The sequence below is a fragment of the Ciconia boyciana genome, chromosome 5 (genome assembly GCF_034638445.1).
Source record: "Ciconia boyciana chromosome 5, ASM3463844v1, whole genome shotgun sequence".
NCBI classification, from domain to species: domain Eukaryota; kingdom Metazoa; phylum Chordata; class Aves; order Ciconiiformes; family Ciconiidae; genus Ciconia; species Ciconia boyciana.
The window spans coordinates 30,590,978-30,617,124 of record NC_132938.1 but is presented as its reverse complement, the minus strand read 5'-3'; the positions used below and the strand labels follow the sequence as shown (position 1 = coordinate 30,617,124).

At 42.6% G+C, this 26,147-nt stretch overlaps 1 protein-coding gene across 1 annotated transcript in view; it reads left to right on the top strand.

Moving 5' to 3' along the window:
* The window catches only part of SCFD2 (sec1 family domain containing 2), a 206,711-nt gene that overhangs the window by 171,465 nt on the left and 9,099 nt on the right, over nucleotides 1-26,147 (top strand). Inside the window, exons 6-7 of the mRNA XM_072863139.1 lie at nucleotides 20,828-20,973; nucleotides 24,588-24,722. Coding sequence (XP_072719240.1) covers nucleotides 20,828-20,973; nucleotides 24,588-24,722 — 281 coding nt within the window. The remainder of the gene's footprint in view (nucleotides 1-20,827; nucleotides 20,974-24,587; nucleotides 24,723-26,147) is intronic.

Here is a 26,147-nt window from a genome sequence, read left to right as displayed (position 1 = left end):
CGTAGACGTCTTAATGGTGAAAATCCAGCAAGGCTTAACTGAGCATGTGTGAGCAATGATCTTTCAGAGGTTTACAGCTCGACCAGACTGGAGCAGACTTTCAGAGGAGCAAGGAAAGGCATGTCCCTGGCTATAGGACCAGGCAGTTGCTATATGCCACCTCCCTCTTCTCTGGAGTACAGGCAGCAGGAGGTGTTTGAAATATACTTTTTAACAGATATATCCTCTGCTTCGTCTCTCCCTCCATTGAGCTAAGCTTTCTAAATAGCGAGGCGGTGAGTCTGCCTTTCCATTGTACCCAGAAGTACAGGGTGCAAGTCCTTCCCCGTGAGAGCAAATCGCAGATCCTACAGAATCCCATTTACTAGCCCGTGTACACCATGAAACCTCTTGTTTCTTCTGCCTTTTAGAAACATAACACATACAACTAGTTTCAATCCTTCTGCTTTCCTTTCAGCCTCGACTTTTTCATTACTTTGCCTCTCTGCTGACCTTTCCACACTTCTTCAATGCCAAAAGCAGTTTGGCTTATTAGGGAAGTGAAAGAGCTACACATCTGTGGTCTCTGATGGGTTTACTATTCCTATCAGTCCTTTCCGATGGCTAGGCAAGTTACTCAACATTTATGTCTTGAGAGGAGGAAGGAGAATTGTAATAACTTTCGGGGGGGGGAATATTTTCATTTCTATTAGAGACTGATTCCCAGCTTTGAGCACTGTGTCATTAGCACGTTGTAAACCTCTCAGACAGGCTGACCCATAGCTATCCACTGAGCCATTTGTCAGGGCAGAAAAATGTGCGTGGTGAAATTGGTCACCGACAGCCTGCAGCTAGACTGAACCAGGCTTTTAAAAGGGCTGCCAGACATTTCTACACTTTTAATAGTAAAAATCCTACATTAGCATTTATGAGAACATTTATAGAGAGTTTGAGCAATTGCATGGTTTTTCTCCTAGATGTAATATTAAATCTCTGAAATATAAAAATTGTTTGAAATGATCAAGGGTCTACGAGGAAAGAGAGAAGCAGGGAAGTGCTTCCCTCACCACCAAACCAGGCCCCCTGCTCCTTTCAAGGCAAACATATCATATAATCTTGTTTATAAACTTATCAAAATCCATCTTGAAACTGCTCTTATTTCCAGCCGCATCCAACTACTCTCACACAAAGGCTCTTTCAGGACCTCGTTCCTTTGATGGTTGGATACTTTACTTTATTTTCCAGCTTACATATCTTCAATTCTCCTGTTGCTGAGCTGAACAAGCCCCATTTTTTCAGATAAAAATGTTTTCTTATTTCTTTAGTCATGCTCACAGATCTTCTTTAAGCCTGTTCCAGTTTGAATTCAAGTATCTCAAGCATCAGTGACCAAAATTGTTTCTGTTGCAGTTTTACCATTTTTAGGATGGAACTAGCATGTCCGTGTATCTACAGGAATTATCTTATCTGATGAGTTTTGCATGCCTCATGCAGTGCTGGTAGCCCAGGGTTGTCCCCCGATCAAGTAATACCACCCAGATTCTTCTCTTCCTGTTGTTTTCCATCGCAGAATCCCAGCTGATGGAGAGATTTCTTAATTATTGCCCACTAAGCTGATGACCTTGGTGAGGTTTATCTCATTTTGTATTGCTGTACTGGTCTGCTTTGTCTCATTTCTGGTGCTTCAGAACTTAAATCTTGTAGCATATTTCAGGCTCCTTCTACCTTTGACAATACCTCATAATTTTGTCATCAGCACTCCCACTTTTTGTGCAAAAGTCATCAATAAAAACAGTAAGACCAGTCCTCAAGGAACGTTGGAGGACTCTCTGTCTAGCCCAGGCCGTTGTCGTCTCTCCTTCAGCCCATTCCTTACAACTCTTTTATTAAGTCCCATCTCTTCACTCCAAACTAATTCTCCAGGTGGCATGGTAACAAATGTTTTACTGAAATCTGAATAGACTTAATCTACCAGACTTCTGTCAGCTGAACAGTCAGTTACCTCACACAGAAAGATGTATGGCGAGCCTGGTTATCACCTGCATTTGTCAGCTTTTGTCCGCCTTCCTCATTCATTTTTAACACTTGGTTTTTCTTTTCAAAATATGCTTGAACTTCATGTCTATTTGAAAGGCAAGCGACTAGACTGTAGCTGCCCGTGTCATTTTTCCTCTTCTCTTACATGTATATACTGCGTTTGGTATTCTGCAGTTACTTGGTTATTCAGTCTTCAATTGAACGCAAGCAGGGATACACAGAGAAACAACTTGCAAACAGCTCTGTGGGGGTTGCATGTTTACAGCCACTGTGACTCATATCAAATTTGCTCAGCTTACAACTGCAAATATGTCTTTATAGCTGCCAGCTCTGCAAAAACACTCTCAGATTTGAAAGCCAACCTGTGTCCATTTTGGCTCACACATTGGAGCTTCGGATTCTGCTGCTTTTCTGCTCAGTCAGGATTTTGGTTAGAGACGGGTTCATTCTGCTTTCGTTTGGCTCCCTTTGTCTACAAGAGTAGGTCGAGGCAATCTTTGTGAAGGCGAGACCCTGAATTTTGGCTTTGGTTCAGCACTCTGGAGAAGCTATGAAAAAGACTGTGTTAAAAACTCCAAATAAATAAAGCAAGTATTATACATATTAAAGACTCCTCACAAATGGATCGCATTCCATTTATCATTCCCAGGATAAGGTATAATGTAGCTGATATCTCTGTACTTTTCCCCTTCTGTAGTGTTGGCATAAGCAGAAAGTAGGACAGTTTATTTATATCTGCAGAGTAAGCGTTTCTGACTTTGCATGTGCTGGGGGCTGATGGTAGCATCTATTCGTAGCTGGTTTTTAGAAGAACACCACATGCCTTATTATGCTTGTCATAGTTCTTCTGGTCTACAGGTTAATCCTTTTTCTTATCTTAGATTTATATTACTTTAGCTTATTCCATGTTAATGGCTTGGGCCTTTAGTTGGAAGTGGGAATTATTTCACAGAGTTTGATGTTAGCAGGTGAAGCTTTCTAGAGTCTACCTATAGTTGTTGCAGACAGATTGGGCTTTCCAGGAGATTCCCTGGGACGAGATAACGAGTGTGGATGAGATTTCTGGTTTTCAGATGGCTAACGCTATTAGAGATGAATCCCACTTCAGAATATTTTTAAGTGGCCCGTAGTCAACATAAAACAGGAGCATAATACTTAGTCAACATAAGAGTCATAATAGTCAACATAATTCTGCAGGAGCAACAAAAGGTCTAATTAAACTTCTGGGGGTGCAGAGCATTGTAATAAGCTGTGACAGGACGATTCAAGACCGGGGGATCGCAGTAGAAGCTGAAACGTGATATTCCAGCTAGTGCAGGGGGGATCTTTGCTTGCTGTGTGCTCTGCTCGGGGACAGCTGGATGTGTCCCATCAGCTCTGGAACCAGAAGCAGAACAGCTGTGCCCGGAAAATGCAGCACTCCAGGCTTGCCACGGGCAGGCCTGGTCAGTCTGGATGAACCATCATCCTTGTGAGTCGGTGCTTTTCCCGGGAGCTGAACGGTGTGGTGCTGCACTGCAGCACAGTCTGAGCTCGGTCCGGGAGCTTGAGCATGGTGCTGCCTTCTGCCATCTTCCTATAGCATAAAGATTGCTAATAACTAACTTCCAGGCTCTACCCTCAGGTTTTATTCAGTTATTGGGGCTGTTCCACCCCAATGAAGAGAGGAAATACCTGTGCAAGAAAACAGTGTATCTTCTAGATGCTGTATACAATAACTTAATAGAATATTTCTAATCCTTTGGTATAAAAATAAATCTTTTTTTTTAAAAAAAAAAAAAGGAAGGGTCCCAAATACAAGGAAAAGAAGACATTATTATATCCCAGATAATGGAGGCAGTCATAATTTTACATCTGAGGATAGTAAAAGCTTCTTGAATAAAATGGCGGAGAAAGTCACCGTGATTTTGGCCGAGACTGTAATGGTGATGTTGCACAGAATCTACAGTAAACAACATTTTACTTATGTGAGAAAAAGTATTAATAAACTGTATGGGGAAGCTTTGTCCTTTAATATTTTTCATTGCTTGGAAATGTGAATGAACGTTTTCTTACTCCATGATGATTCACTTCTGAGGCGACGTTTGCTGCTGCCGAGCCCCATGGCTCGCTAGTACTGCCACAAATTGCTGTCGGGAGGGTGGAACTGACGCACGTTGAAGCTGCTCTGGTGGGAATGCTGAGTAGGACCAAGCCGCCTTAGCGTGCACATCCTCTGCAGCCCCCTCCGCGTGCGGTGTATCTTCACATGGCAGGAGGAAGGAGAAGGAATGAGTGAAGGCTGTCCACCAAGCAGCAATGGCACAGGGAAAGGTTTTGAGAGCGGCCTTCTGTTATTCAGCAGCGTGCTTCCATCCAAACTATGCGGGAAAGTAAGGCTTAGAGCTAGCAGTCTACCCGGTCATCAGTCATTTTGCTTACATTATGACTAACGATACTTGGAATTCAGGGAGGGAGATATGTATCAATCACAGCACTTCTGAAGGAACAGTCCTTGACCTATTAATTATCTCTAATTATATGTGTTGTCATGCGTTTTGCTCCTCAGCCTGAAAGTGCTGAGATTCATGATTTTAGAAGAAGGGTCAGTTGCTTAGAGGCAGGTTTTTTGGCAGTGAAGCACCCAGCGTTTCCAGCACAGAGGTGTCACCATACTCACCAAGGAACCAGCAGAGAGTGCGGGCAGTACGTGGGTGTATTTCCAAGCAGCTAGGGGATAGCAAGAGCTTTAAAAAAAAAAGGCAGTTTTATGTTAACGCTGAGGAACAGAAAGACCAGATCTGGACACCAACATGTGGGGTTTCTTGAGGTACAGGCTGAATCTCAATAGAGAAAGGTTTCACCGCTGTTTTCCACCAAAGCAGATGGGGACATTCAATAATTAGGGCTACTTCCATGATCCAAATCAGGTAAGAAAAAATGCACAAGCAGAATTCTGCTAATAAATAAATTTAATAAAGTGAGACCCAGTGCCCAGGAGGTGACAAGAGGGCTGGTTGTTTGAGTCAGTATCTCCTTTGCCATTCCCTGGTTTGTCTTCCTCCAAGTACCTGCAGATTATTGACTGACCTGGTTGGGAGCAGAGGAGGTAGCTGTGGCCTGACACTAAGATGTTGGGTACTTTCAGGGCCAATCTCCTCACGGGAGCCCTGCACCTGTGCTTTAGGTGGTTGTTAGTGTCGCATCTATACCTCAGCGTATGACTATATTCTGCATTTTGAATTTGGTGTTGCCTAAGTGTGGGAGCTGACGTTAAAAGTTAGGCCACCTGGGGTAACTCACCACAGCCACCATCCTTCTGCAGCGGAGGGGAAACTTGTTCTCATTCAGCATGTCAGACACTGAACGGTGGGATCATGCAACAGAAACACACGAGCAACTACTGCCAGGCGACCCTTGCTGATGCTTTCTCCTGCCGAGTTGTTTCAGTGCCCCAGGCACCTCTCTCAGACAGCAGCGTAAAACGTAGCGTGTGCCTGAAGTTCAATCGCAAATGTGCAGAGCCCGTCTTTGAGATGCACCATGTCAAGTAACATTTTCAGCTGAGACAACAGTATAAAATAATCTGAAGTGAGCTGTTTGCCTTATTTCCATTTCTCTTGTGAAAATACGGTAGTTTTTCAATGACAGCCAGTGGAAGATAACTGATTACAGGGTCCTTTGTGCCCAAAGCTGCCAGAAGTTAGCAAAGAGAAGGCAGGCAAGCTGGCGGGGGTTGGTTTTTACACATCCTTGTTGCACAGAAACAAAGCTTTGAAGAAAATAAATATATATTCAATGGGAGAAGAGGAGCATGACTGGGAGTGGTGCTGGTGGTGCTGGTTTGTTTTCAAAATTCTCCATTTCTGCAGCTTAAAAGTTAGGTGAAGCAAAAGGGAGGTGAAGTAGCAATCAGAAAGTAGCTACAGAGGGCAGCATTTATGTCTCCAAATGTGCCACCAGCTTATCAGGGAAAGGCAAGGACCAAGTTGGTCAGCAGCAGATGCATCAAGGAAGCAGATAACTCACAGTTTCTCTGACATGCTTATTTTTTACAATTTCTTGGCTTATTCCTAAACTTTTCTTTCACCATTTTCACCAGTCCTTGGGCTAAAAGATTAAAGGTGGGGAAAATGTGGCCATTCTTCTGGTTTCAAGATCTGCATGGAAGTGTGAGGTGTCTTTCCTTCTCTGAGTGGTTTTGTACAAGAAAGAACTATACAGGGAAAATTAACAAACCATATGAATGCAGTCACGATTAATTGTAATTGGTAGTGAGTGTGGGCACGTAACACTGTGAAAGGTTCAGTCAGGTTCGATGTTGAATTTGAACATGGGAGAAAAAGCTGTAGATGTGATTTTTCACAGCATTTACATTCACAACTACATCCTCATATAATTCTTCCCTGTGCAGGAATTATTCATTGAGATTAGTGGTCACAAGCTGGTATAAGGACTTCAGGACCAAAATTAGTCACTATTTTCCCCTTCTGAAATGAAACGTCTCCTCCTCTCCTCCACAGGCTTCATTACATGTGGTACATATCCATGGAAGTGCATCTATGTCTACTGATCATTTGAGAACCTGTTAGCTTAGATATATTACTATAAATCTTTCTATTGCAGTTATGCGATTGCCATTGTACGAGCACCCTGCAAATGGCAGTCTTTGATGGTCTGGAGCCACAGCACCTCTGAGCTGCACTCGCCCAGTCCCCCGGTAGCGAACAGCATTGGGCTGCCACAGATCAGCCTCACGGCAAAATTGCTGCTGTTAGTCCTTCAGACGTGACTGGTTGCTTGCATTTGCTAATGTCTTTGTTTCCTAAACAAACAAACAAAAAATCCAGTTAATTTTGAAATTACATGTCCTCTTCCATTCTTAGGCGGGCACAATTTAATGAAAAAAATCCCTATGCTTCTGCCATATGCTTGAAACATAAATCATGTTATCCGTATTCTTTTGGCCACAATAAATAAGCAGGTGTTGAAACTTCACTAGAAGATTGTGAGTGGTTTGCATTATTTTTTTTCCTGGAAACATTAACAATTTATACTAAATGGAAATGACTACAGATCCCAGGCATTTTCTATCAGTTGTTGTTTCTTCAAGCCTGTGGTAAAAGCTGTGTTTTCACCACTGCATACAACGTTTTTGATTTGTTTTAAAGACAAAAAATGTTAATTCTTAAGTGCTTAAGAAACATTCCAGACCAACTCCGCAAGCCATTCAATTATTTGTTAATTAAAATAGCACAATTTTCTCTGAATTTAAACCAGAGTTTAAAATTCAACAAGGCACTTAAACACTGGCCTAACTTCATCCCATCACACCTTTAAAGTTGAATGTGTGTTTACGTTTTCTGCTAAACTGAGGCCTCTGCCAGCATCTTTTTTTATCTATTGCACATATTATGAATTATTACCTGTTTTATGAATACGAGTTCATTCCGCTTAATACTCTAACCTCTATACATGCGCTTGCGGCTTGCGCTGCTGATCATTTTCTTCATTGACAGATACTTGCCATCTGACTACAGTGCGCTTTCTCGTTAATAGACAAGAAAAAGAATAAAAATGAGCATTAACTGTATAATTTTGTGTTATTCATAGTCAGGGATCTGCTGTGTCTTGGTAGCGGCCAGCCGCAACGCCCATGTACTGGGAGGAAGGGGCGGCTTGGCACGTGGTGTCATTCATCCTTTGGAAGCAAATAGTGCCACATTGGTCCATCCTCCCATAGTAGGGTTCCTTCTCTCCTCTTTCAGATCCTTTCCGCAGCCTCACTTCTTTTATTTTGCTTTTCACCCAAAGTATGCTTTACGCAGTCTGTGTCTTGTCTCTTGTATAACAGTAATTTCAATTTAAAAATTAACATAAAGTGGGATAACTCATGCAGTGCTTTCTTTCTAACTTGCATTTTTTATTGCTTTATTATTGTTCTTTCTGCCCATGCTTTTTACTTGGTTGCCTTTTCTTGTTTATCGGCAGATTGTTAGATGTTTGGACTGGGCTGTATTCTTATGATCTCTGCAAAGTGCAGTGCACAGTTTCAATGGATTATAAGTGTAGATGAACATAGGAAGACTTTTAAACCATTTAGATGAGTCAGTGTTATCTGCTTTCATAAAGAAAAAAATCTTCTGTGAAGGTACTTTTTATAGGATGTTATTCTCACTGAGATGTGAAATATTCCCAAAACAAGGAGAATTATTTTTGAGACAGTACTCCAGCGATGATTTCAAATGAAATAGTTTTACAGTGGGTGATGAAAAATATAAACAACCACTTAAACCAAAGCTGAAGAGAGAAGTTTCCCAAGACCTCTCCTGTTTTATTTCTGACTCCAAACGTAATACTGGTTTTGCATAGGTATTTCCATGAGATTTATGAAGAGCAAATGCCTCTGCAAAATATGGTTTTCCTAATCTTATCAGAGGCATAATGCTTATTTGAAATAACATAATCACCCATGCTGTGGGCTAAACTATCATCTACCTTTTTATCTAGATGCAAAGCATTCTAATATCAAACTCTGGTAGGGTGACAGACAATACAGCTTGCTTTTATACTAGAATTAAATGGTTCACGATCCATAGCTTCAAAAATTGACTCAGGCATCCCAAGCCCACGTGTACAACATCGTGCTTTACAGATAGACAGTTAGTTGTACAAACAGTGGCAGTTTTTCTCTGTGTATTCTGCAGAGGATGATCTGAAACACGGTAACATCACATCAGGTCATCTGTTCAGTAGATCAATACAGTGATCAATACAGAGACAAGGGTTTGTCTCCAGAGCGTCTGTTGTATGCACAGCATGCAGTACAATTGAGCTGGTAACACCAAGTGGATGCTGCGCATGGATTAAACCCCACATGCTCCTTGCCGTGATCACTGTTGGTTGTGATGGAAGGACTTGAGAGGGCTGTGCTTCGGCATAACTTCTCATCTGCCTGCAGAATATGGACACCTGTGCCCTATATACACCCCTTGCCTAGGCAGCACACGTGTGACCAGCTGAGGGATGCACGCACGGCTTCTTTACTGCTCGTTCACTGCCTGCTACCCATTTCCCTCCCTGGTGTGCAATGGGATGCTAAGCCTCTTAGACTGGGAGAGCGCGAGTCTGCAGCAGCTTTCCTGCAGCCCCAGCCAGCCCCTTGCCGGAGGTGTCCCCTGGTGAGGCCAGGACACCAGGGAGATGTAACCCTTCATTTGTGTGCATGGTACCACTGACGGTAGCAGGGCAAAACAGCTCCAGTGAGGGCCAAGTGTTGTCATGTTGTAAATGCAGAAATTTTCAGCGTTCTGGTCCTTTTGCCCTTGGTCATGTACGACTTGCAATGTGGTAGGTTGCCATTAAAGTAGAATTCCCAGTTTCAGTGTGGAGAATTGTGGCTGTTGCTTTCAATATTATGTGTTTAAAAGTTTTTCTTTATGTTATGCAGTGAAGCCCTTTGCCATAAATATTTCTGTTCTTTTTCTCTGGAAATTGTTATACTTCACTTATCCTCACTTGCAGGATAGAAGAGCAGCTGTTCTGCCCTTACTCTGTTTTATCCCCATATTCCACCTCAGTGTCCACTGTCAATGTCCGTTTTCAGGAAAAGAAGCATCAGGAACAAAAAGAAGTATAATATGGTCCTTGCCCAGTACAACCCCTGGTCTCCAGCAGAGCAGCACAAGCCACGTTTCTCTCGTTTTCAGCACCATTAACATTTTCACACACCGTAGGCAGCTTTGTGCTGCATTTGGGGAGGTAGAGCATGTTGCAATTCTTATGCTACTGATGGAAGGAAGAGAGAAAGTCTTGTGCAATCTGCCAGATAGGAAATTGTTCTGTCTAATGCACTGGCAGCTGCTTGATAGTATGGAAAAAGGGGAACCCTTCCTTCCCCCTCCTAACGCATGTAGCCCCTGGGAGACGTGCCGCTTGACTTTCTCGTCTGATCAGCTTGTGCCTGGCAGGCCACAGTAAGTCATCCTCGTCATTCCTTCAGCAAACCTGCTCTGAACTGACCCTGGAGTTAGGTTTTTATTTGGGCAGTAGCAGCATCTGATGTAGCTAGCTAAGTTGGAGGTCCTGTGGGCACGTGGTACCAGGCAGCTCCTGTCCAAAGGGACTGAGACTTGGAAGAGATGACCGAGTAGGTGAAAGCAAGTATTACTATTTCCAGTGTAAACACAGGCATAAGTGTTACAGCCGGTCGGCAGTTAGATGCGTGCAGGCAAGCGCCATCGCTCAGAGGCTGCACTGAGCTGAATAAGACCCTGCACAAAGGTGGTCTCGTCCCCCCAAATGCTTGGTGCCAGTGTGAAGGACCCAGCTTCAGGGCTCAGCTTGTGCCTGAGCTGCTGGGTGGTGATTTACAAGATCATCCATCTACCAGTTCATGGCCACAAACTTTCCAAATCTTGTTTGAAATTTAGCCACAAAATGGGAATATTCACCTTTGGTGTCATTAACATATACTGTGAATATACGTATCATTGACAGTGCCAGCAAAATGCATTTTGAAAAAGGCAGCCCTGTAAGATACGAAATTGAAATTTGAATTAAAAATCACCAGAGGAATTACCATGAACTGTCCACTTATGCTGGAAGTTACTTTTGGTTACAGTCATTTTGCATATTTTATTTAAAAATGAATGATTTGCCTGTAGTAACAGTAGAGTAGTAGGATTTCTCTTTCCTGGGGAGCTGGGATGCTAAAATAAGGTCGAGGGTATTCTGGCTGGATTTCAGTGGGGCTTCACACCTGAACGCTTTCTGTAATCTGGATTTCAAGAAGTGAGCATGGTGCAGCTCGAACAATATATTTTTCTTCTAAAATTGCAGTTAAGCTATAAACTCTAATGTCATAGAATAACTTCAGAGAGTTTATTGTTGTACATTTTGTGTTCTGTCATAATTATACTGAGCATGGCATTTAGTCTTTCTTTCATTTCTCTTACAGTTGGGTAGTGTGGCACTAGCCAAATAGTACATAAAGTATGTCAAGATTGGTGTGTCATTTGTCAGATTTTCGTGCTTGAATTTAAAATATTACAAGAACTGGAAATCTATGACATTTGTGTTTTTCTGACAGCTCCATTTCTTACTACCGTGAACTTTGTAAACTTGTTACAGTGTATTTCTGCCTACTGTTAGTATCAAAACTGTCATAACAGTGTAGATTAATACAGGATTGGCATTTAGCTTTTAGCTTTTTCATCCAATCTCTCCTGGAAAAAAACCTTCTAGTGTTTTGTTTAACACTTAATCTTTTATAGTTTAATTTTAATTTTAGAAGGTAAGCTATGTCATTTTTTTAAGGGAAACTATTCTGAGCATAGTTGTGAATTTAAAGCAAAAGGTACTTAAGGGTTGTACCATAATTCTGTTAATTTGAATAAGGAGGAAAAAATTAAAATTGCAATTATTATAAACTATCATTATTATTATCTATCATTAAATAGAGCCCATTGAATGCAGACTAAGTGCCTATTATCCTTGTCAGTTTTCAGATGGCTTTTCACCTGTTGTATAGCATACTGGGTGAAGAGCCCTTTTTGAACAGATAATTATATATAGCATTAAAATGTCATTATTTTTGTCTTCCTGTTAAAAATATTGTTTTGCTTCAGTAGTTGATAAATAGATTACGACTAATAGTTTTAATTGTGATCTTATGTTTCTATACATTTACATTATTGTATAAAGCTGCCTTCACTAGTTTAAGGGTACCGTCAGTTCTGGTTTGGCTCAGAACTTAAATTGGGAAAGAAAACGTCTCTTGGACATTTCTCCATTACCATCGTTCTTAGATCCATGAGTTGAAACGGTTTCATGCATTTTTAAAAATTCTAGGTAGGACAGTTGTTTTCAGAAGGAAGCGTTTTCCAATCATGTCTGCAAGCCTGACTTGGCAGTATGAGGAACATACAATCAAATTGGACTGTGAATGCAAAAAACATTGATCGTATTAATTTCTATTGTCCAAGCTAAAAAAAAAAGATGGAAAAATCAAACAAAAATTCTGAAAGACTTGTTTCACTTTGGTGTTGTTTTAAAAGTATGGTTCCTTATAATTAACATAAAGAAGAAAAGTTTTATAAAAATAAGGACGTTTACAGATCTTGCTACGTTTTCCTGAGGTTCCCCTCTGAGGCCAAGTGGGTGAAGCATCTAGGCTCACATGGGCAGAGCATCTAGACCCCCATGGACTTCTACAGGAGCTTCCTCCCTGCTCTGCCACTTCGTAGTGCAGAGACAAAACAGGCCTTTGGGGTGTTTCTTTATGAAGAGCTTTAAACACAGTTGCTTAGGAACACTTTTCTTTGCATGCAATTTTCCTCAGCCCAGGTGGTGTGAAGTGCCACGTTAACAGTGCCGTCTGAGCGTAAGCTAGGCCGTAGCCTCAAAAAGGCTCGTCCGGCTCCAGGTGCTCTCTCACACAAGGGCGGCTTGCAGGTGCAAGAACGAAAGGAATAAACAGGGCTATGGGGTCCTGAGTAGGTATGTTAAGAAAGGCAGTGGCAGGGTCCCATCCATGTCCCACCATGCCAGCTGTTCTGAAGGAGAACAGCCATACCATTTCACACATGCAACGTGTCCTCTGTTCTGGTGCACGCTGGCCAAGGAGGCTTTGCCGTACTGGCAGTACTCGCTGCCTCACTTGCTGCTACCTGGACACGAACCTCGTCCCTCTTCCCCACGCATTATTTGTCCTTCACGTACGTGGTACCTCATGGAGTACCTTGCGGAGGAGGTGAGAGGCAGCACATCCGAGGGCGAAGCTTCATAGCGTCACTGAAAGGTGTTGGCTGATGCGCGAATAGCAAGAAAGTCCTTGATGGGAGCAAAAATCTGTCCTTGCCAAAGTGTGGCCACCAGTCCAAAGACAAAAGGAGGGTAGCTGAGAATAGCTTGCAAAAGACTGAGGACATTTGATCGTATAGGTCCTAGGGTGGTATGTTCATAAAGCTCTATATCGTTTAGTAAAACCTGAAGTTTTACTGAGTTCTTGCAAGAACATTATTGGGAGGCCTTATTAGACTTACAGGGCATTTACCATAGCTTTATTAACATGTGTGGTTTTTTAATTAAGATATGGACTACTTGAGGGAGCAACTGAATGGTTCCCTAATGAATTTGTTACATTAATTTCCTTCACAAAGCACATCTGAGCCTAACTTAAATTCCTCCTGCAATTAATTTATGTAATTTATTCTAGTAAGCGCTGTAGTTTTTCCCTGTAATTGTTCACTGAATTGACAGGTTTAATTTCATGTAACATGAGAGCCTGCAGTACTGAGTTTGCAGTGCTTCATAAAAGTTGATATTACGTGTTGTGCTGTTGGATTTTGGCAAGAAGGCAGCAATAAAATATTCCCGTAAAATAGAAATGTCCAAGTGACAGATATTGAGGCCAAAATTTAAAAAAAAAAAAATTACTCTCCAAAGGTAGGTCTTAAATCCATGTTTAATCATGTAGGTAAGTGGCCAGATTTTTACGCATGCAGCTTCAAGAGCCTGAGATCCAGCGAAGTACTTAGCCATGCGGGCTGTGCGTGCCTTGCACGCCAAAGAGCAGTTTCCAGAAGAGGTTCCTACACTTGAGGCCAACAACAAGCTTCCCAAGCACACTGCTGGCTCTTGCCATCCCTCCCCGGTGAGCTCCAGAGATCGCAGGATGTGTCCCTGTATAATAACGTCAGATCTGTGCTGAACTGCCCGTGGAGACATGCATGTGTAATCCCTGGGTGCTCAGCACCGCTGAAGTTTGGTCGCTTATTTAAAAGCTGAAGTGGAGATTTAGGATTCTAAATTTAGCTACTCTTTAAAAAAACATCCTTGGGTTTTCTCTCAAACGGGAGATGTTTGTCGTGATTAAAATAAACTACAAATTGCACCTTTGCCGGTCGCAGTACTAGCTTCTGTGGTTTCCTTGGCGGTGGATCGGACCCTCCCTCCTCCCATCACAGACACCACATCCGTACTTTCGCTTGCGCTGCGTGGTGCTGGTGACTGCCCCGGAGCATCCCTGCACGCCGCTGTGTTTTCATTCTCCATGTGCCAATCAGACCGTAAATGACATTAATAGAAACGCAGAGCTGACCTTCCCTGTTGTGTGGCTTTTCAGAGAATGCCTTTGATTTATTCTGAAGTTTCAGACTTCAGCTAGAGCCCTACAGCAACCCTCCATGCGAACCTCAGGTTGCAAATAGGTTCAAATCAGATGTTGCTAATAATTGAGGGAGAAACACATTCTGCTTTGATTTTTAACATCGTATACATTTTCCCTGCCTTTTCCCACATGCTTTTTCCATAAAGTTTTTCCCATATGCTGCTATTCTTTGCTTTCCTCCTCCCCTCTGTTTATCTTTCTGCCCGCTAGCGTTTGCATTCTGTTATTCGGTGCTGTGTGGACTGGCAGAAGGGCTGATCAAGCCCAGGGCTGGGAAATCCCGAGTTCCCACTCTGGCTGTGATGCTAACCTCTCGGACGCCTCGGAGGAGTTTCGGCCTCTTCGCCTCCGGTGCACAAAGACCTTGCCTCTCCTGAGGAGGGCCATGGGGACGGAGTGGTTTCGCAGCAGCATGGCCCAAGCTGAGTTCAGCCTCCCAGATGCAATGAAGGGCTGAGGGATGGCTGGGGCAAGGGGCCATCAGAGGAAGGTGGGGGAGAAGAGGGAGGGTGAGAAGGGGTAGAATCGGGACGACGGCTTAGAAATCTGCTGTGGTTGCTGGTAGGGGATGGGGCAAGAGCGTCTCAAGGCTGTGGGTAGGGACAGGTTATGTGTCTCTGCACCTCTGCGCCTGCCCCTTCCTCAGCTGATGAGCTCCTTCCCCTGTGTGCCAGCAGCACCGGCACACCGCTTTGCCAGGGCTTCAGCAAAATGGACCTGTTTTTTTTTTTTATATAACTTTCTTTTAGTTTTTACTAAGTGCCTGTTTTCTTGGGATTTTAATTCACCTTTGAATTCCAGATACCATTTTGAAAAATCTTTCAGCTTCTTCCCGGTTTCTTTTTACCCTTCTTTTCCTCTAATCCAATCGGTAGCACCTGAATCACTTGCTAATGTCAGAAGCGCCAGCCCTGTTTTGAACTCAGCCCACTGTAGCGTTGGCTTGGCCTTCAGCATTTCAAGGCTGCCCGGGGGCTTGCTCCTCGCGGGGAGCTGCCAGCAGCACAAACATGGCTGCCCCAGCCAGCGCCGCGCACGCTTGCGCTGGGGGTGCGGAGGACTGAGCGAGCACAGGGTAGGATCCTCGCCATCCCCAGGGGTAGACGCATGCCGTGTGCTGCGGGGAAGCTGTCACAGGCAGCGCTGTGTCTGTCCCCTCTGGATGCTCTCTTCCCGAGGGCGTGGGAACGTACCTCTCTTCCATAATCCCCCAAAACTAAAATGGAGTCAATTCTGATTTTTCACCTTCTGCTGATGTTGCTATTGGGCAATGACAGATGTCTTGCATTCTGGCCCGTCCTTCCTTGTCCCACAGTGTCACACTCGCTTACCAGCTGCTCTTTTAGATGCAGCAGAGAGCACGATTTAATACAAATCAGATTGAAGAATAAAGATTCAAATGCATGGCAGAATCTATCAGGAAGAAAGAGGAGAGGAGAATCACACAAATTTCATCCTACTTTTGGTTTTTACACGTTTTTTTTCCCTTGCAAAAAACAGCTGTGGTCTGTGTAACCATATGCATTCATACCTACTTTTTCGTAACAATCTTAATGCATGAATATATCGAAACTATTATAAAACATATGGCTGTGGGTATACAGATATGTGCTTTTAGATTTATCTGCTAGAAAAAGAGGGGCCCCCATTGCTAAGCTATCATCTAAAGTATAAAAATATAAGATTTTCATTAGTTTAATATCGTAGAGCTGTATTTTGAGTTCTGACCCTCAAGGCACCGTATATCTCTGTTCTTTCTCTGTCTTTTGCTGACAAGCAAATTAACTCTGCATATCTAGAGAATAGCTTGCATAATGCAATCCTGATGCTGGATTTTCTCTTCTTCGAAGTACCAGTTTTCTGGTTTAGCCAATGCTTCACTGTGCGCTTCTAAAACGGCTTGGCTACTCTGCCAGCTCCATTCCAGGGCTTGCAGGGTTTATATGGTTTTTTTTCTGTAAATGGGCTACAGAGAGAGCCTAAGGTAGAGAGAGCCTAAGTTAATACCAATAAAACAGAGTAAAGTGGTAAACTTTCAGCTTTCCTAAATTTTTAACTTTGTAAGAATCATAGCCTTTCAGTGATGTCTCGGAAGTATCAAAGACCTTCACAAAGTGTTAATAATTATCATACTTCTTTAGAGGAGGAACAAGTTTGTTTATAATGCCTGGGCCACATACCAAAAGAGACAAAGCACAGTGAAAGGTTTTCTGATACACAGGTCTGAAATTCTCATTTGTTGCATTCAGGGAGGGAATAATCAATCACATGCCACTGTATAATTATAGATCTCGTGGGTTCACAATGTCTGTGTCCTTTTCCTAAAGTATCTCCCTTCCGATTTCAGAAATCAGTAGAAAAACTGGTCCAGTTTGGTTTCTGGGTCACCCCAGACTGTAGAGAAGAGCATCTCCATTCTCCTCTTCTCAAGCTTCTTGTGAAAATATATTAGTTCTGGTACTAATGGTTATGCAGATGCATAGCTTAAGAGGAGATGTGTTCTCTCTGATGAAAAAGCTCAAAAGTAGGTCAAAAATAAGGGCTGGCAGTCTCATCCTGTTTGGCACTGGATGCAGCTTCTGACAGTCTGTCTCCCCTCAAATTCAGCGCAAGTGGATGGAAGCAGAACAGAAGCAGTGTCGGTGAGGTCGGGCACTGCTTACCGCAGAACCGGGTTGTGTTCGTCTCAGCATATCATCAAGATCTTGGATATGTGCTTTAAAATCTTTACTCCCATGCTGGTTAATGGTGATTTTCTTTTTTCCACGAGGGCTTCTTCAAGTCTGACAGGAAAGCAGTATCCCCAAATTTCATTTAAATGCCTTTTCCCATATATAATAGGGCTTGGGATTCAAAGGAATTCATTCAGCATGCTCTCCTAATGCCATTTAACTTCCTGTGAAAAAACAGTAACAGGAAGAGTTGTTTTAATTAGCACATGAGCTGTGCACCAGCTAATGTATTCCACCTCTTCATTGTTGTAAAAGGAGCAGATTTCTTGGTAGCATGAAGCGGGCAGAGAAGAGGGATTGTGTTCTGCTCTCCATATGCACCCACAGCCCCATTCACGGGGAAGGTGTGAACGGGAGGTGATTTGTAGCCGCCTGCCATTTGTACAACACAACCTTCTGTTGTTCTCCAGGCTGGAAAGAAACCCGGCTCCCCTATTCGAACCTACTGCAGTGTGACAAGTAGGCAGCAGCCTTCGGAGAACCTGAGGTTTTTGTTATTAATCTCAACAATAAGATGGCAAAGAAAACTTATATTTTGATATACATTTTAAAAAAGAAGAACTGGATGTCAGGCTGGAAAAAGAGAGCCATGACTTCCCCAAACATGTGATATTTCTTGGTCAGAAGTCCCAAGGAAGCCACATTTTAGAGAAACCTTTGAAAATACCGCTCTTTTCCCTCTGTCTGTCAGCCTTAAACTGGCACCAGACCGGAGTTTCAACTCCCAGTGCCCCCCAGCTCCAAACTGGGTCCAGCACCGCGCTCTGCCGTAGAGACTGGAAGCACACATTGACGCCCTGCTCAATGTGACAGTGCTCCTCGAGATATGCTCCAGTCTGCACGGTTGAACATGGAGGATGAGGAGCTGCTGGCACACTGCATGGCACACCAGAGCTCTTGTTTTGGTTCGGGCAACGGTGATGAAGCGATGTGGCCTGTTAAACAGATGGTGAGGGTGAATGATTTCATGGCCTCCTCTAGCCCACAAGTGTGTCAGCACAAGCTGTATAGCAAAGCCCAAGCTCCAGACAGCATTTCCCTGGCAATGAGGTTCGAGCGGTGAGTGATGTTACAGAGGCTGCGCTTCGCCGAGAAATTGCTCAAGAGAAGATTGACCCAGTAACAAAAAGCAAAGTGGGATGCTCTGGGCCAGGCAAGGTGAGGAGCATCACGGGGGCTTCCAGGCACGAAGCAGACCACGTCCGCTGGAAACTGCCCTGCAGTTCCAGAAGTGGGAAGTGACAAGGTGGTTTGAAACTTCTTGGTCAAAAGGCTCTTGTTATAAAAAGAGAGGGAAAGAGAAGTGATGGCAACAGGAGAAGGAAACAAGTATTTATTTTCATGAGAAAAATAACTGTAGGGCCAAAACAAAAGGCTTTTAAATGGGCCAAGAAAATAAACAGTTAGGAAAAAAAGAAGAGTGTGCAAAGCAAAGCAAACTTGATGTGATTTTTACCTTGCCTGAACTTGTTCAACGCGGGGGACGTGCATTTGCTAGCGAAAGGAAACATTCCAGAGGTGGCTTGGCCAAAAGCAATGGCTTTTACTGATAAAAGATTAAAGAGAGGGCAAAGAAAATATAACTACTTACATTAGCTAGGAGCTGCTTATCTCTAACGTGGCTAAAACAGAGAAAGCTTGTCTCTCGGACAGAAGAAAAATCCAGTAATATAATAATGAGATATGGTTCTTCATTTTAATTTTCATTTGCAAAATGCTTTATAAATGTTAACTATTAAATATGCACAGTCTCTGAGTTGGGAGTTAATAGGGACTGCCCCATTTTCTCATTCCTGTGTTTTCCCATGGGCAGGGTAAAAGCACACCGACAATATAAGGTCTCCTCTGAATATTTTGCCTGTGCAGTGATAAATATAGACCAGGATTTATCACCTCAGACTTTATTTATCGACCTCATCTGTCCAGGAGGTGTTCAGTTTCACTTTTTTCAGCTGTTGGACGCCTTTCCCTTGCACATAAGCCAGCACAAGATCACTCACAGGAGCCATCTCTCTGATTTCAAGAGCACCGGTGGAGTGGGGTAATGAGCTGCAGAGTGGGTTTTGTGTTCAGGGCTTTCACTGACAACACGCAAGCTCCTCGGCCAAATGAAAAACTAAGCTTTGGTCAATCAGAGTATCAGAGCACGCAGATCTTGCACATATATAACAACAAAAATATTTCTGTAAGTTATTTTGCACTCATTTAAAAAAAAAATAATAATAATTTCAAGAGCTCTGTCCAAAAATATATGAGTGTCTGCCTTAGAATTACAACACAGGAGTCACCAAGGCCCAGTTCGTGTTCGCTTCGTTGCTTTGTGGGTTATAATGGCATAAATCCTCAGCAGCTTGTTTTGATGTAGCCCTGCAGAAGTACAGTCATTTTATCCGTTCTGCTGCACCAGCTGGGGATCCGACTTGGAGCCTTTCAACAAATAATATTCAGACAAATAAAAGCTCAGTGTCTAATCACCATCTTGTAGGAATAGTTTCAGACCTCTATAAGTGTGTGTGTATGTGTATATATTACATATATATTCTGCTGTACAGAATTCAAAGATGTGAAAGAGTGATCCAGATTAGCTATTACAAATTCCTTGTAAATTTTGAAAGTAGCGCCTTTTTTGTTGTTTCTTTAGTGCATAAGGATTCTGTCCTCTGTCAGTTGTAGAGGAAAGTTTGTTCAGAATCCCCCCCACCCAAAAATCCAGGCTGCTTCACGACAGGTTTTGGTGTCTGTTTTCAGTGCCGGGCTGCACTGGTGCAGCTCGATGTGAGCTGGCAGGTGCTGGGACCTGCAGGGAGACCCCGTCTTCTCAGCAGGATTCTGCACAGACATAAAGGTTTGCTGGTGCAGGACCGATTGCGGGACAGGGGGTGGACACACAAACCACTACAGCAGCATCCCGTGGAGAAGACACTGGCAATAAGCAGGAGTGAGTGCGTATTTGTGCATGCGTTGGGCAAGAAGGGTTATTTTGTGCTGGATCTTCCGCCATGGGGATGAGGAGTCAAGGGAGAAGAGAGGTGGGCAGATATGTCAAAAGGTGTTGAGTTGTGTTGACAGGGCAATACAAACAGCAGGCGACCCAGTTATCTCTGACTTGGATAATTCTCATCAGCAGGTCAGCTGAGAAAGCATTTTTCTATGCCTCTGTGCACCATAGGTCCTGTGGCTCCATCCATAGGGGGATGGAGCCAGCGATAAGAATTTCTCTTTGCCGAAGCACTGCCTGGCCACCTGGAGGGACCTTTTACGTGGTCCTTTAAATGGAGTTTGGCCTCAGTGGAAGATAAGCATTATATCTTAGCAGAAGTGCTTTGGAAATATACATTAAAAGTAATAACTATGCTATTTTGAGGGATAAGGACTTTTTTAGGATAATACAGCTCTTCTCGATGTGTAGCTATCATTTCCGCTGTATTTAGCACTGACTTTTCCCATTTTTCTTGTCGCAAAGGTAGGAAATGCATTTGGAGTCAGCAGGTTGCCAGCTGGGGCCTGGGTACGATGCCTGAGGAGCAATTCCCCTCTTCATGGTTTTGCCCCAAGGAGCCCAGTGAACGAGCCGGCTCCTTTCCATGGGGGGCTCTTCTTCGGAGCCTGCTAGCATGGGATCTTCTGTTCGCTGTGGAGAGCAAAACATACCCTGCGCCGATGAAATTGCTGTATGATCTAGGTTACAAATGTGGTTAGAGAGGTGCTGTTCACTTTGCTTGCTGTCTAGGATTTATGGCTTCTTGCTTAGCTACAGAGACTCATGCCATGCTGAGGACATGCTGTCTAACAAGCCCCTGTGTTTCTAGAATATAACATGATGAAACTAATTTAAAATTTCTGCCCAGTTATCCTTTTGCTACTGCTTATTATCAAAAAACCTTAAAGTATTTCACTCACTCAGCTCCGTGTTTCTGTATTTCTTTAGGCTGTGACTCATCGCTGACCCTGACATCTCACAAAGCCACAGATGCAGTGGACAATATCTTTCGGTCCCTCAGGGATATTGCAAGAGCTCGAATGCACATGAAGCAGTTTAATTCCATACATAATCCAGGCAGCAACACCCACCAGGCAAGTGGATCTTTCTTTTCACAGTGTATGTTATTTCTCTAGCATGCTGTCAAAATTACAGCACTAATTTTGCTGATGTGCTAATCCTATATGTCTTCTGCCCATATGGAAGATATTTAAGTGCAGATTCTATAATTGACCTAATCATCAAGAACTTCCTCAAGTCCTTCATCCAAACTCAGGCATATCCGTGTCGATGTCAACAAAGAATTGTCTGAGGAAGTAATAGGGGATTTGCTCTGCAGCACTGTGATACGACATAAATGCCTGTGAAAGGCAGGGCTAGGTCAAGATGGTCCTGGACTAAGACCTCTCATGGCATAGCAAAGCAGGATGCCCGCATCCATACAGCAACTATATTCCTGTGTATTTTCTCTCCCATCTCTGTAAGTGCGAGAGGCACTCCCATCTGTAAATAGGTGAAAAATGCAGCTTTTGTTTCTAAAATGTGAACACTTGAACTGTGATATTACCATAGGTCATCAGGACTAATATACAGTGTTTTTCTCTCTCTCCGTCTCCCCCGAAGTGTTTTAATGTTTTCAGTTAAAAATAGTTTTACAATGGACAGCACATACAGTGATTTAGAGACAGAATGTAAAACTTGATTCCAGCCTTGAGCCAGAAAAAAATCCTTCCAAACTCATAAGTACACGGTGGAGCAGCGAAGGGATGTAGTTCAAATTAAGCAATGCTTTGTAACAACAGGAATCAGGAGTGTTGCAAAATGTCACTGGAAAGCTAAGGTGGAGAAAACCTGTTACTGAAGTCTTCTGGCACTTAGGACCAGTCTGATGTCTGAAATGGGAAAAATTGTTAAATATTTAATACAGTTCAGTTGGGGGGCAGTCGGATGATAAGAAAATACCCTCTAAAAGTTTATTGGAAGTGTAATTAGCATCAGTATGTTCTTTGGATGTAACCCAGGTTGTTCACTTAGGACTAAGTGCTGGAACGCAGCAAGGGATGTATTAACACCTTGCAGCCCCCTAATCTGGCTATGCGATGGATTTAATTGCTTGAATAGGACCAATCTTCTGCTGAGGGCAGTTCAGGAGGTTTAGAGTAGCAGAAATAAGCAGGCAGTATGGAGTTTTTCCATCATACATACAGCTGTCTCCAAATGGACCTCTCTTTTGACTGGCAGGTGTTAACACATGGGTTGTGTGCAATCAGTTGAGCTCCTCTGAAGAAGCAGTGCCCTTCCCATGGCCGTATGCATTCCCTGCCTGGCTTAGTGCTATGGGAATGGGTTTAGCCTATAGGTGCTTTTCTGCTTTATCTGTTAGGAGCTGGGAAGCCTCCATTTCTTGTTATGACTCAAAAAGGTTTCTATAGATAAGTGGGATTTGGATAGCCTCTTAGAAGGACTTTTTGTAGCATTAAAGTTGATATGTCTTACATAAAATGATGAATGAATATTTTCATCAGGTTATCAAACCACTTCCTGTAGCAACCACGCAAGAGGAGAGTATTTATTTTGCCTGATATTGTAACTACTGTTCTTTTCCTTTCATCTTGATCTCATGTACATTCTTCCCTTCCTCCGTCCCTCTCTTCCTCCTTCCATCCCTCCCTCTCCTTTTCTCATCCTCTTTCTTTCACTCTCTTTTTCTCTCTCCTTTTCTCCTTATAAAGTATGTCCCATAGCCACTGAGGTTTTTAACAACTGTTTTAAACACAGTTTGTGCCCCGCCAAAATTTAAAGTTGATAAAAGTTTCATTATATGAGTTAGAAATCAATGCAGTTATTGGGAGTTGTATAAAAAATAAAGTAAAAACTCCCTAAAAATCTAATAGATGAATTTCAAGTCATAAAATATTTTGAAAATATTTGAAACTATCATATCTTAAAAAATGTAAGTGATCATAGTATCTGCCTTTTAGTATCTGTGTAGCTAAATTGGATCATTTTGAAGGACACTGAGTTTTGGTGCTGAAAATTTAGAAATGCAAAATCATAGCACATTTTTAACATCTTTTGAGTACATAGTTTCATCTGAAGTATTTTTCCTTTAATTTCGAGCAGTAAGCCTCTCTGTTTAACTGTGACTTGATCTCTACTCCAAAAATATTTAATTCCTAATGTCTTTCTGTTCCTCATCTAGGAAGATATTAAACAGATTTTTATACATAGGACTTCATGCCTGCATGTGTATTTTCAAACAGTTGTTTATTGCATGACTAGGTTTAACACAAATCTTGGCATGTTCTTGTAGAAGATCCTGCAGCTCATGTCTGCTGTAATTTGCTTTGTTGGCTCAATTAAAAACTATGCACGTGTTGTGAGAAGAACTAGATGAGTTGTATAAATCTTCTTTGACAGGATTGTATTCAAAAACTGTAAGTTTTGTTTCTCACTGTAAAGTGTTGGATGAAAAACATTTCTTTAATTACTCCAGAAAATTTTAGTTTCAAGCCAAGCGGCTTGCTTTTTATTTTCCATCCATTTTATGTTTATCTTGCATGATGTCTCTTGCAGATATCATCTTTACAAAATGAATTATGTTACACTTTATTCTCTTAAGAAATCTGGGGGATGATGTATACCTGGGCTAGTCCCAAAGGAAAACAAGTGTGCTAATTTGAAAGCTGCTAATTTTCTAAGACTGTTGTGCTTCCTGAAACAATTGTGGTTCCATTGCAGTTTGAGCAAAGTTGAAAGCAGCAAAACAAAACTCCAGCTGTAAACCAAGTATGGTCGAATTTTCATTAAAGAGCATCTTTCCACATGTCCCTACAATTTTTATCTTAGAAACTTTTTCAGGATGGCAGAGTGGTTTAAACCTTGGTAAGGGAATGTGGAAATTTCTAGGCTACTAATTCATATTCAGCACAGGTTCGTGGACCCTGAAGGGGATGCAGGGTGCATCCTTTGGAAGTGGATCTTCCAGGATGCTGAGCATTTGTACCTTTACATGTTCCACTTTTCCTGGTCCCTAACTTCTCTGAAGCTCTGACTTACATGATACTGGTGGGGTTGTTTGGCCTATTTTTCTCAAGGTTTTCCCCAGGTGGAAGTATTATGTAGAGTGCCCTGGCTGTAGAAGCTGAAGGACTAACTTACCTCTGCTCTCCCATGAGGGACAAACAGGCAGGTTGGCCTCTTCCCAGCCCTGCTGATATCCAGGCTTCAGTGCTGGCTTGACACCTGTGAGAAGGCAGGAGCGCAACCCCTGTAAGCAACGCCTCCGAAAAATCCCTGTTTAAGTGTTTGTAAAATCATTACAAAGGGAATGAGATCTTCTGCATGCATGATGGGCAACAGAGTGTCATCCCTGTTGCTATCCCTTTCTGTACTACCTCCAAAAAGATGCCAGAGAAACTAGAAGCCCCCTTTCTTCCTTCCCTCCCTTTACTCCTGTAATACACATGGGGCAGAGTAAATGTGTGGCCGTCTTCCCGTCTTTTCAGTTTGATGCTGTGCTGGTGCACACCATTTGCGGTCAAGGTCACAAAAGACCACTGCTGCTTCCATAATTTTTTAACTGTCTGAATGGTTTCCTTTCTAGGATAATTATTTTTACTACCTTTAATGGAAATAAAATGTTTAGAAGAGCAGTTGCACCAAGTCTAAACAGCTTTACTCACAGTGTATTGTTCTTTTTGTGCAGGCTTCTTACAAACCGCTGCTGAAACAGGTAGTGGAAGAGATCTGTAATCCTGATCGACCTGATCCTGTTGATATTGAGCACATGTCATCAGGCCTCACCGATCTCCTTAAAACTGGATTCAGCATGTTCATGAAGGTAAACCAGGCTTCCCAGTCTCATCTGTAAGATTTTCCTGAGGTCATAGCATCATATGGCAGTTGCTGATTTTATGTATTTGAGTTTATATTGTTCAGCAGCACTTAAGGGGCAGTTAGGAGAGTTAAATCCTTGCAGGGGGGCTGGGAATAGCTTGAGGCAGCACATTGCAGGTACAGTACAGGTGGGTAGCACCTGCTGAACAAAACAAGAGGAATGGAACAGACTGGACACCTAAATAAGGGTGATGCTGGACACCTAAATAAGGTGTCTGAGAGGAGGCAATGTGGCTTTGCTAAAGGGAAGTCTTACCTCACATAGCTTTCGGAGCTCTTCAGAGACACCCAAGAAGCAAATTGATAAGCAAGTGCCAGTTCATATAACCTACCTGGATTTCCAAAAGGCGTTCCACAAGGCACCTATCAAAGGATTTTAAGGACATTGAGCAGCCTTGAGATAGGAGAGAACAGTCAGGTCTCACAGGGGAGGAAGGTCATCAGCAGAGCTCCATATTCAGTGCCTTTTCTATAACTTGATAAGGTTCAACTTGCAGTGGGGAGGAAGGAAGCCTATTAGTCCGAAATTGCCTTGTGGATGCTCTTAGCATGTTTTAAGACGGTCTTTCTACAAGAGCTTACTCTGCTTTACAAATTAGCCTATGCTAAGTGTTTCTTAAATGTCTACAGAGATGAAGTGTGGAGTAGCTAGCATGCTGTACATTCAGCTCTGTCTTACTGCATATCCTGAGTTCTCCGTTGAAGAGTATTATGTAAGAGTATGATGTATATTGTGGCAATATGTACCTGTAAGCACCTGCATCTCTGCTAGTAAGAAAAATATCCTACTGTAAGGAATATATAACAGATGAGCAAGTGAACCTTATGTAGGATGAATATTTCATAGGCATCATCACATACGTCACAGATGTGTCCGTGCTTGCTCATTTAGTTTGTAGCCTGGCTTGTTGGCAAGTGCTCGATTATTACGTGAATCAGTTTCTGACCAGCCTGTATTTCTCACACAAGAGGATCTTCTCCACTTACTGCACCATCAGCACTGTAATTATTTCATGAGCTTCCTTATATTTTTATTTCTTCCTCAATGCTTGAATATAAATGCCAACTCACATAAACATGCTTTGGTAAGTGATGGACTCAGACAAGTTCATCCAGGACAGACTTCTAAAGATACCTCTCGTCCAGAAGTTGTTTCTCTGGTGGATGTGTTTGTTTTGAAGCTTAGGGAAGGTGAAGGGAAAAGGCTTCCCTGCCGCAAGGACATCTGTTTTGACTGCTCCTCTAGAACACACGTGGTTTATGATGATCTGAGCTTGGTATCATTGATACCAAGTGCCTTGCATGGCAGTCTAGTTTCTGGTGATTGATGTGTTTTTCTTTTTCCAGTTATTCAGCTAAATTAATTGGT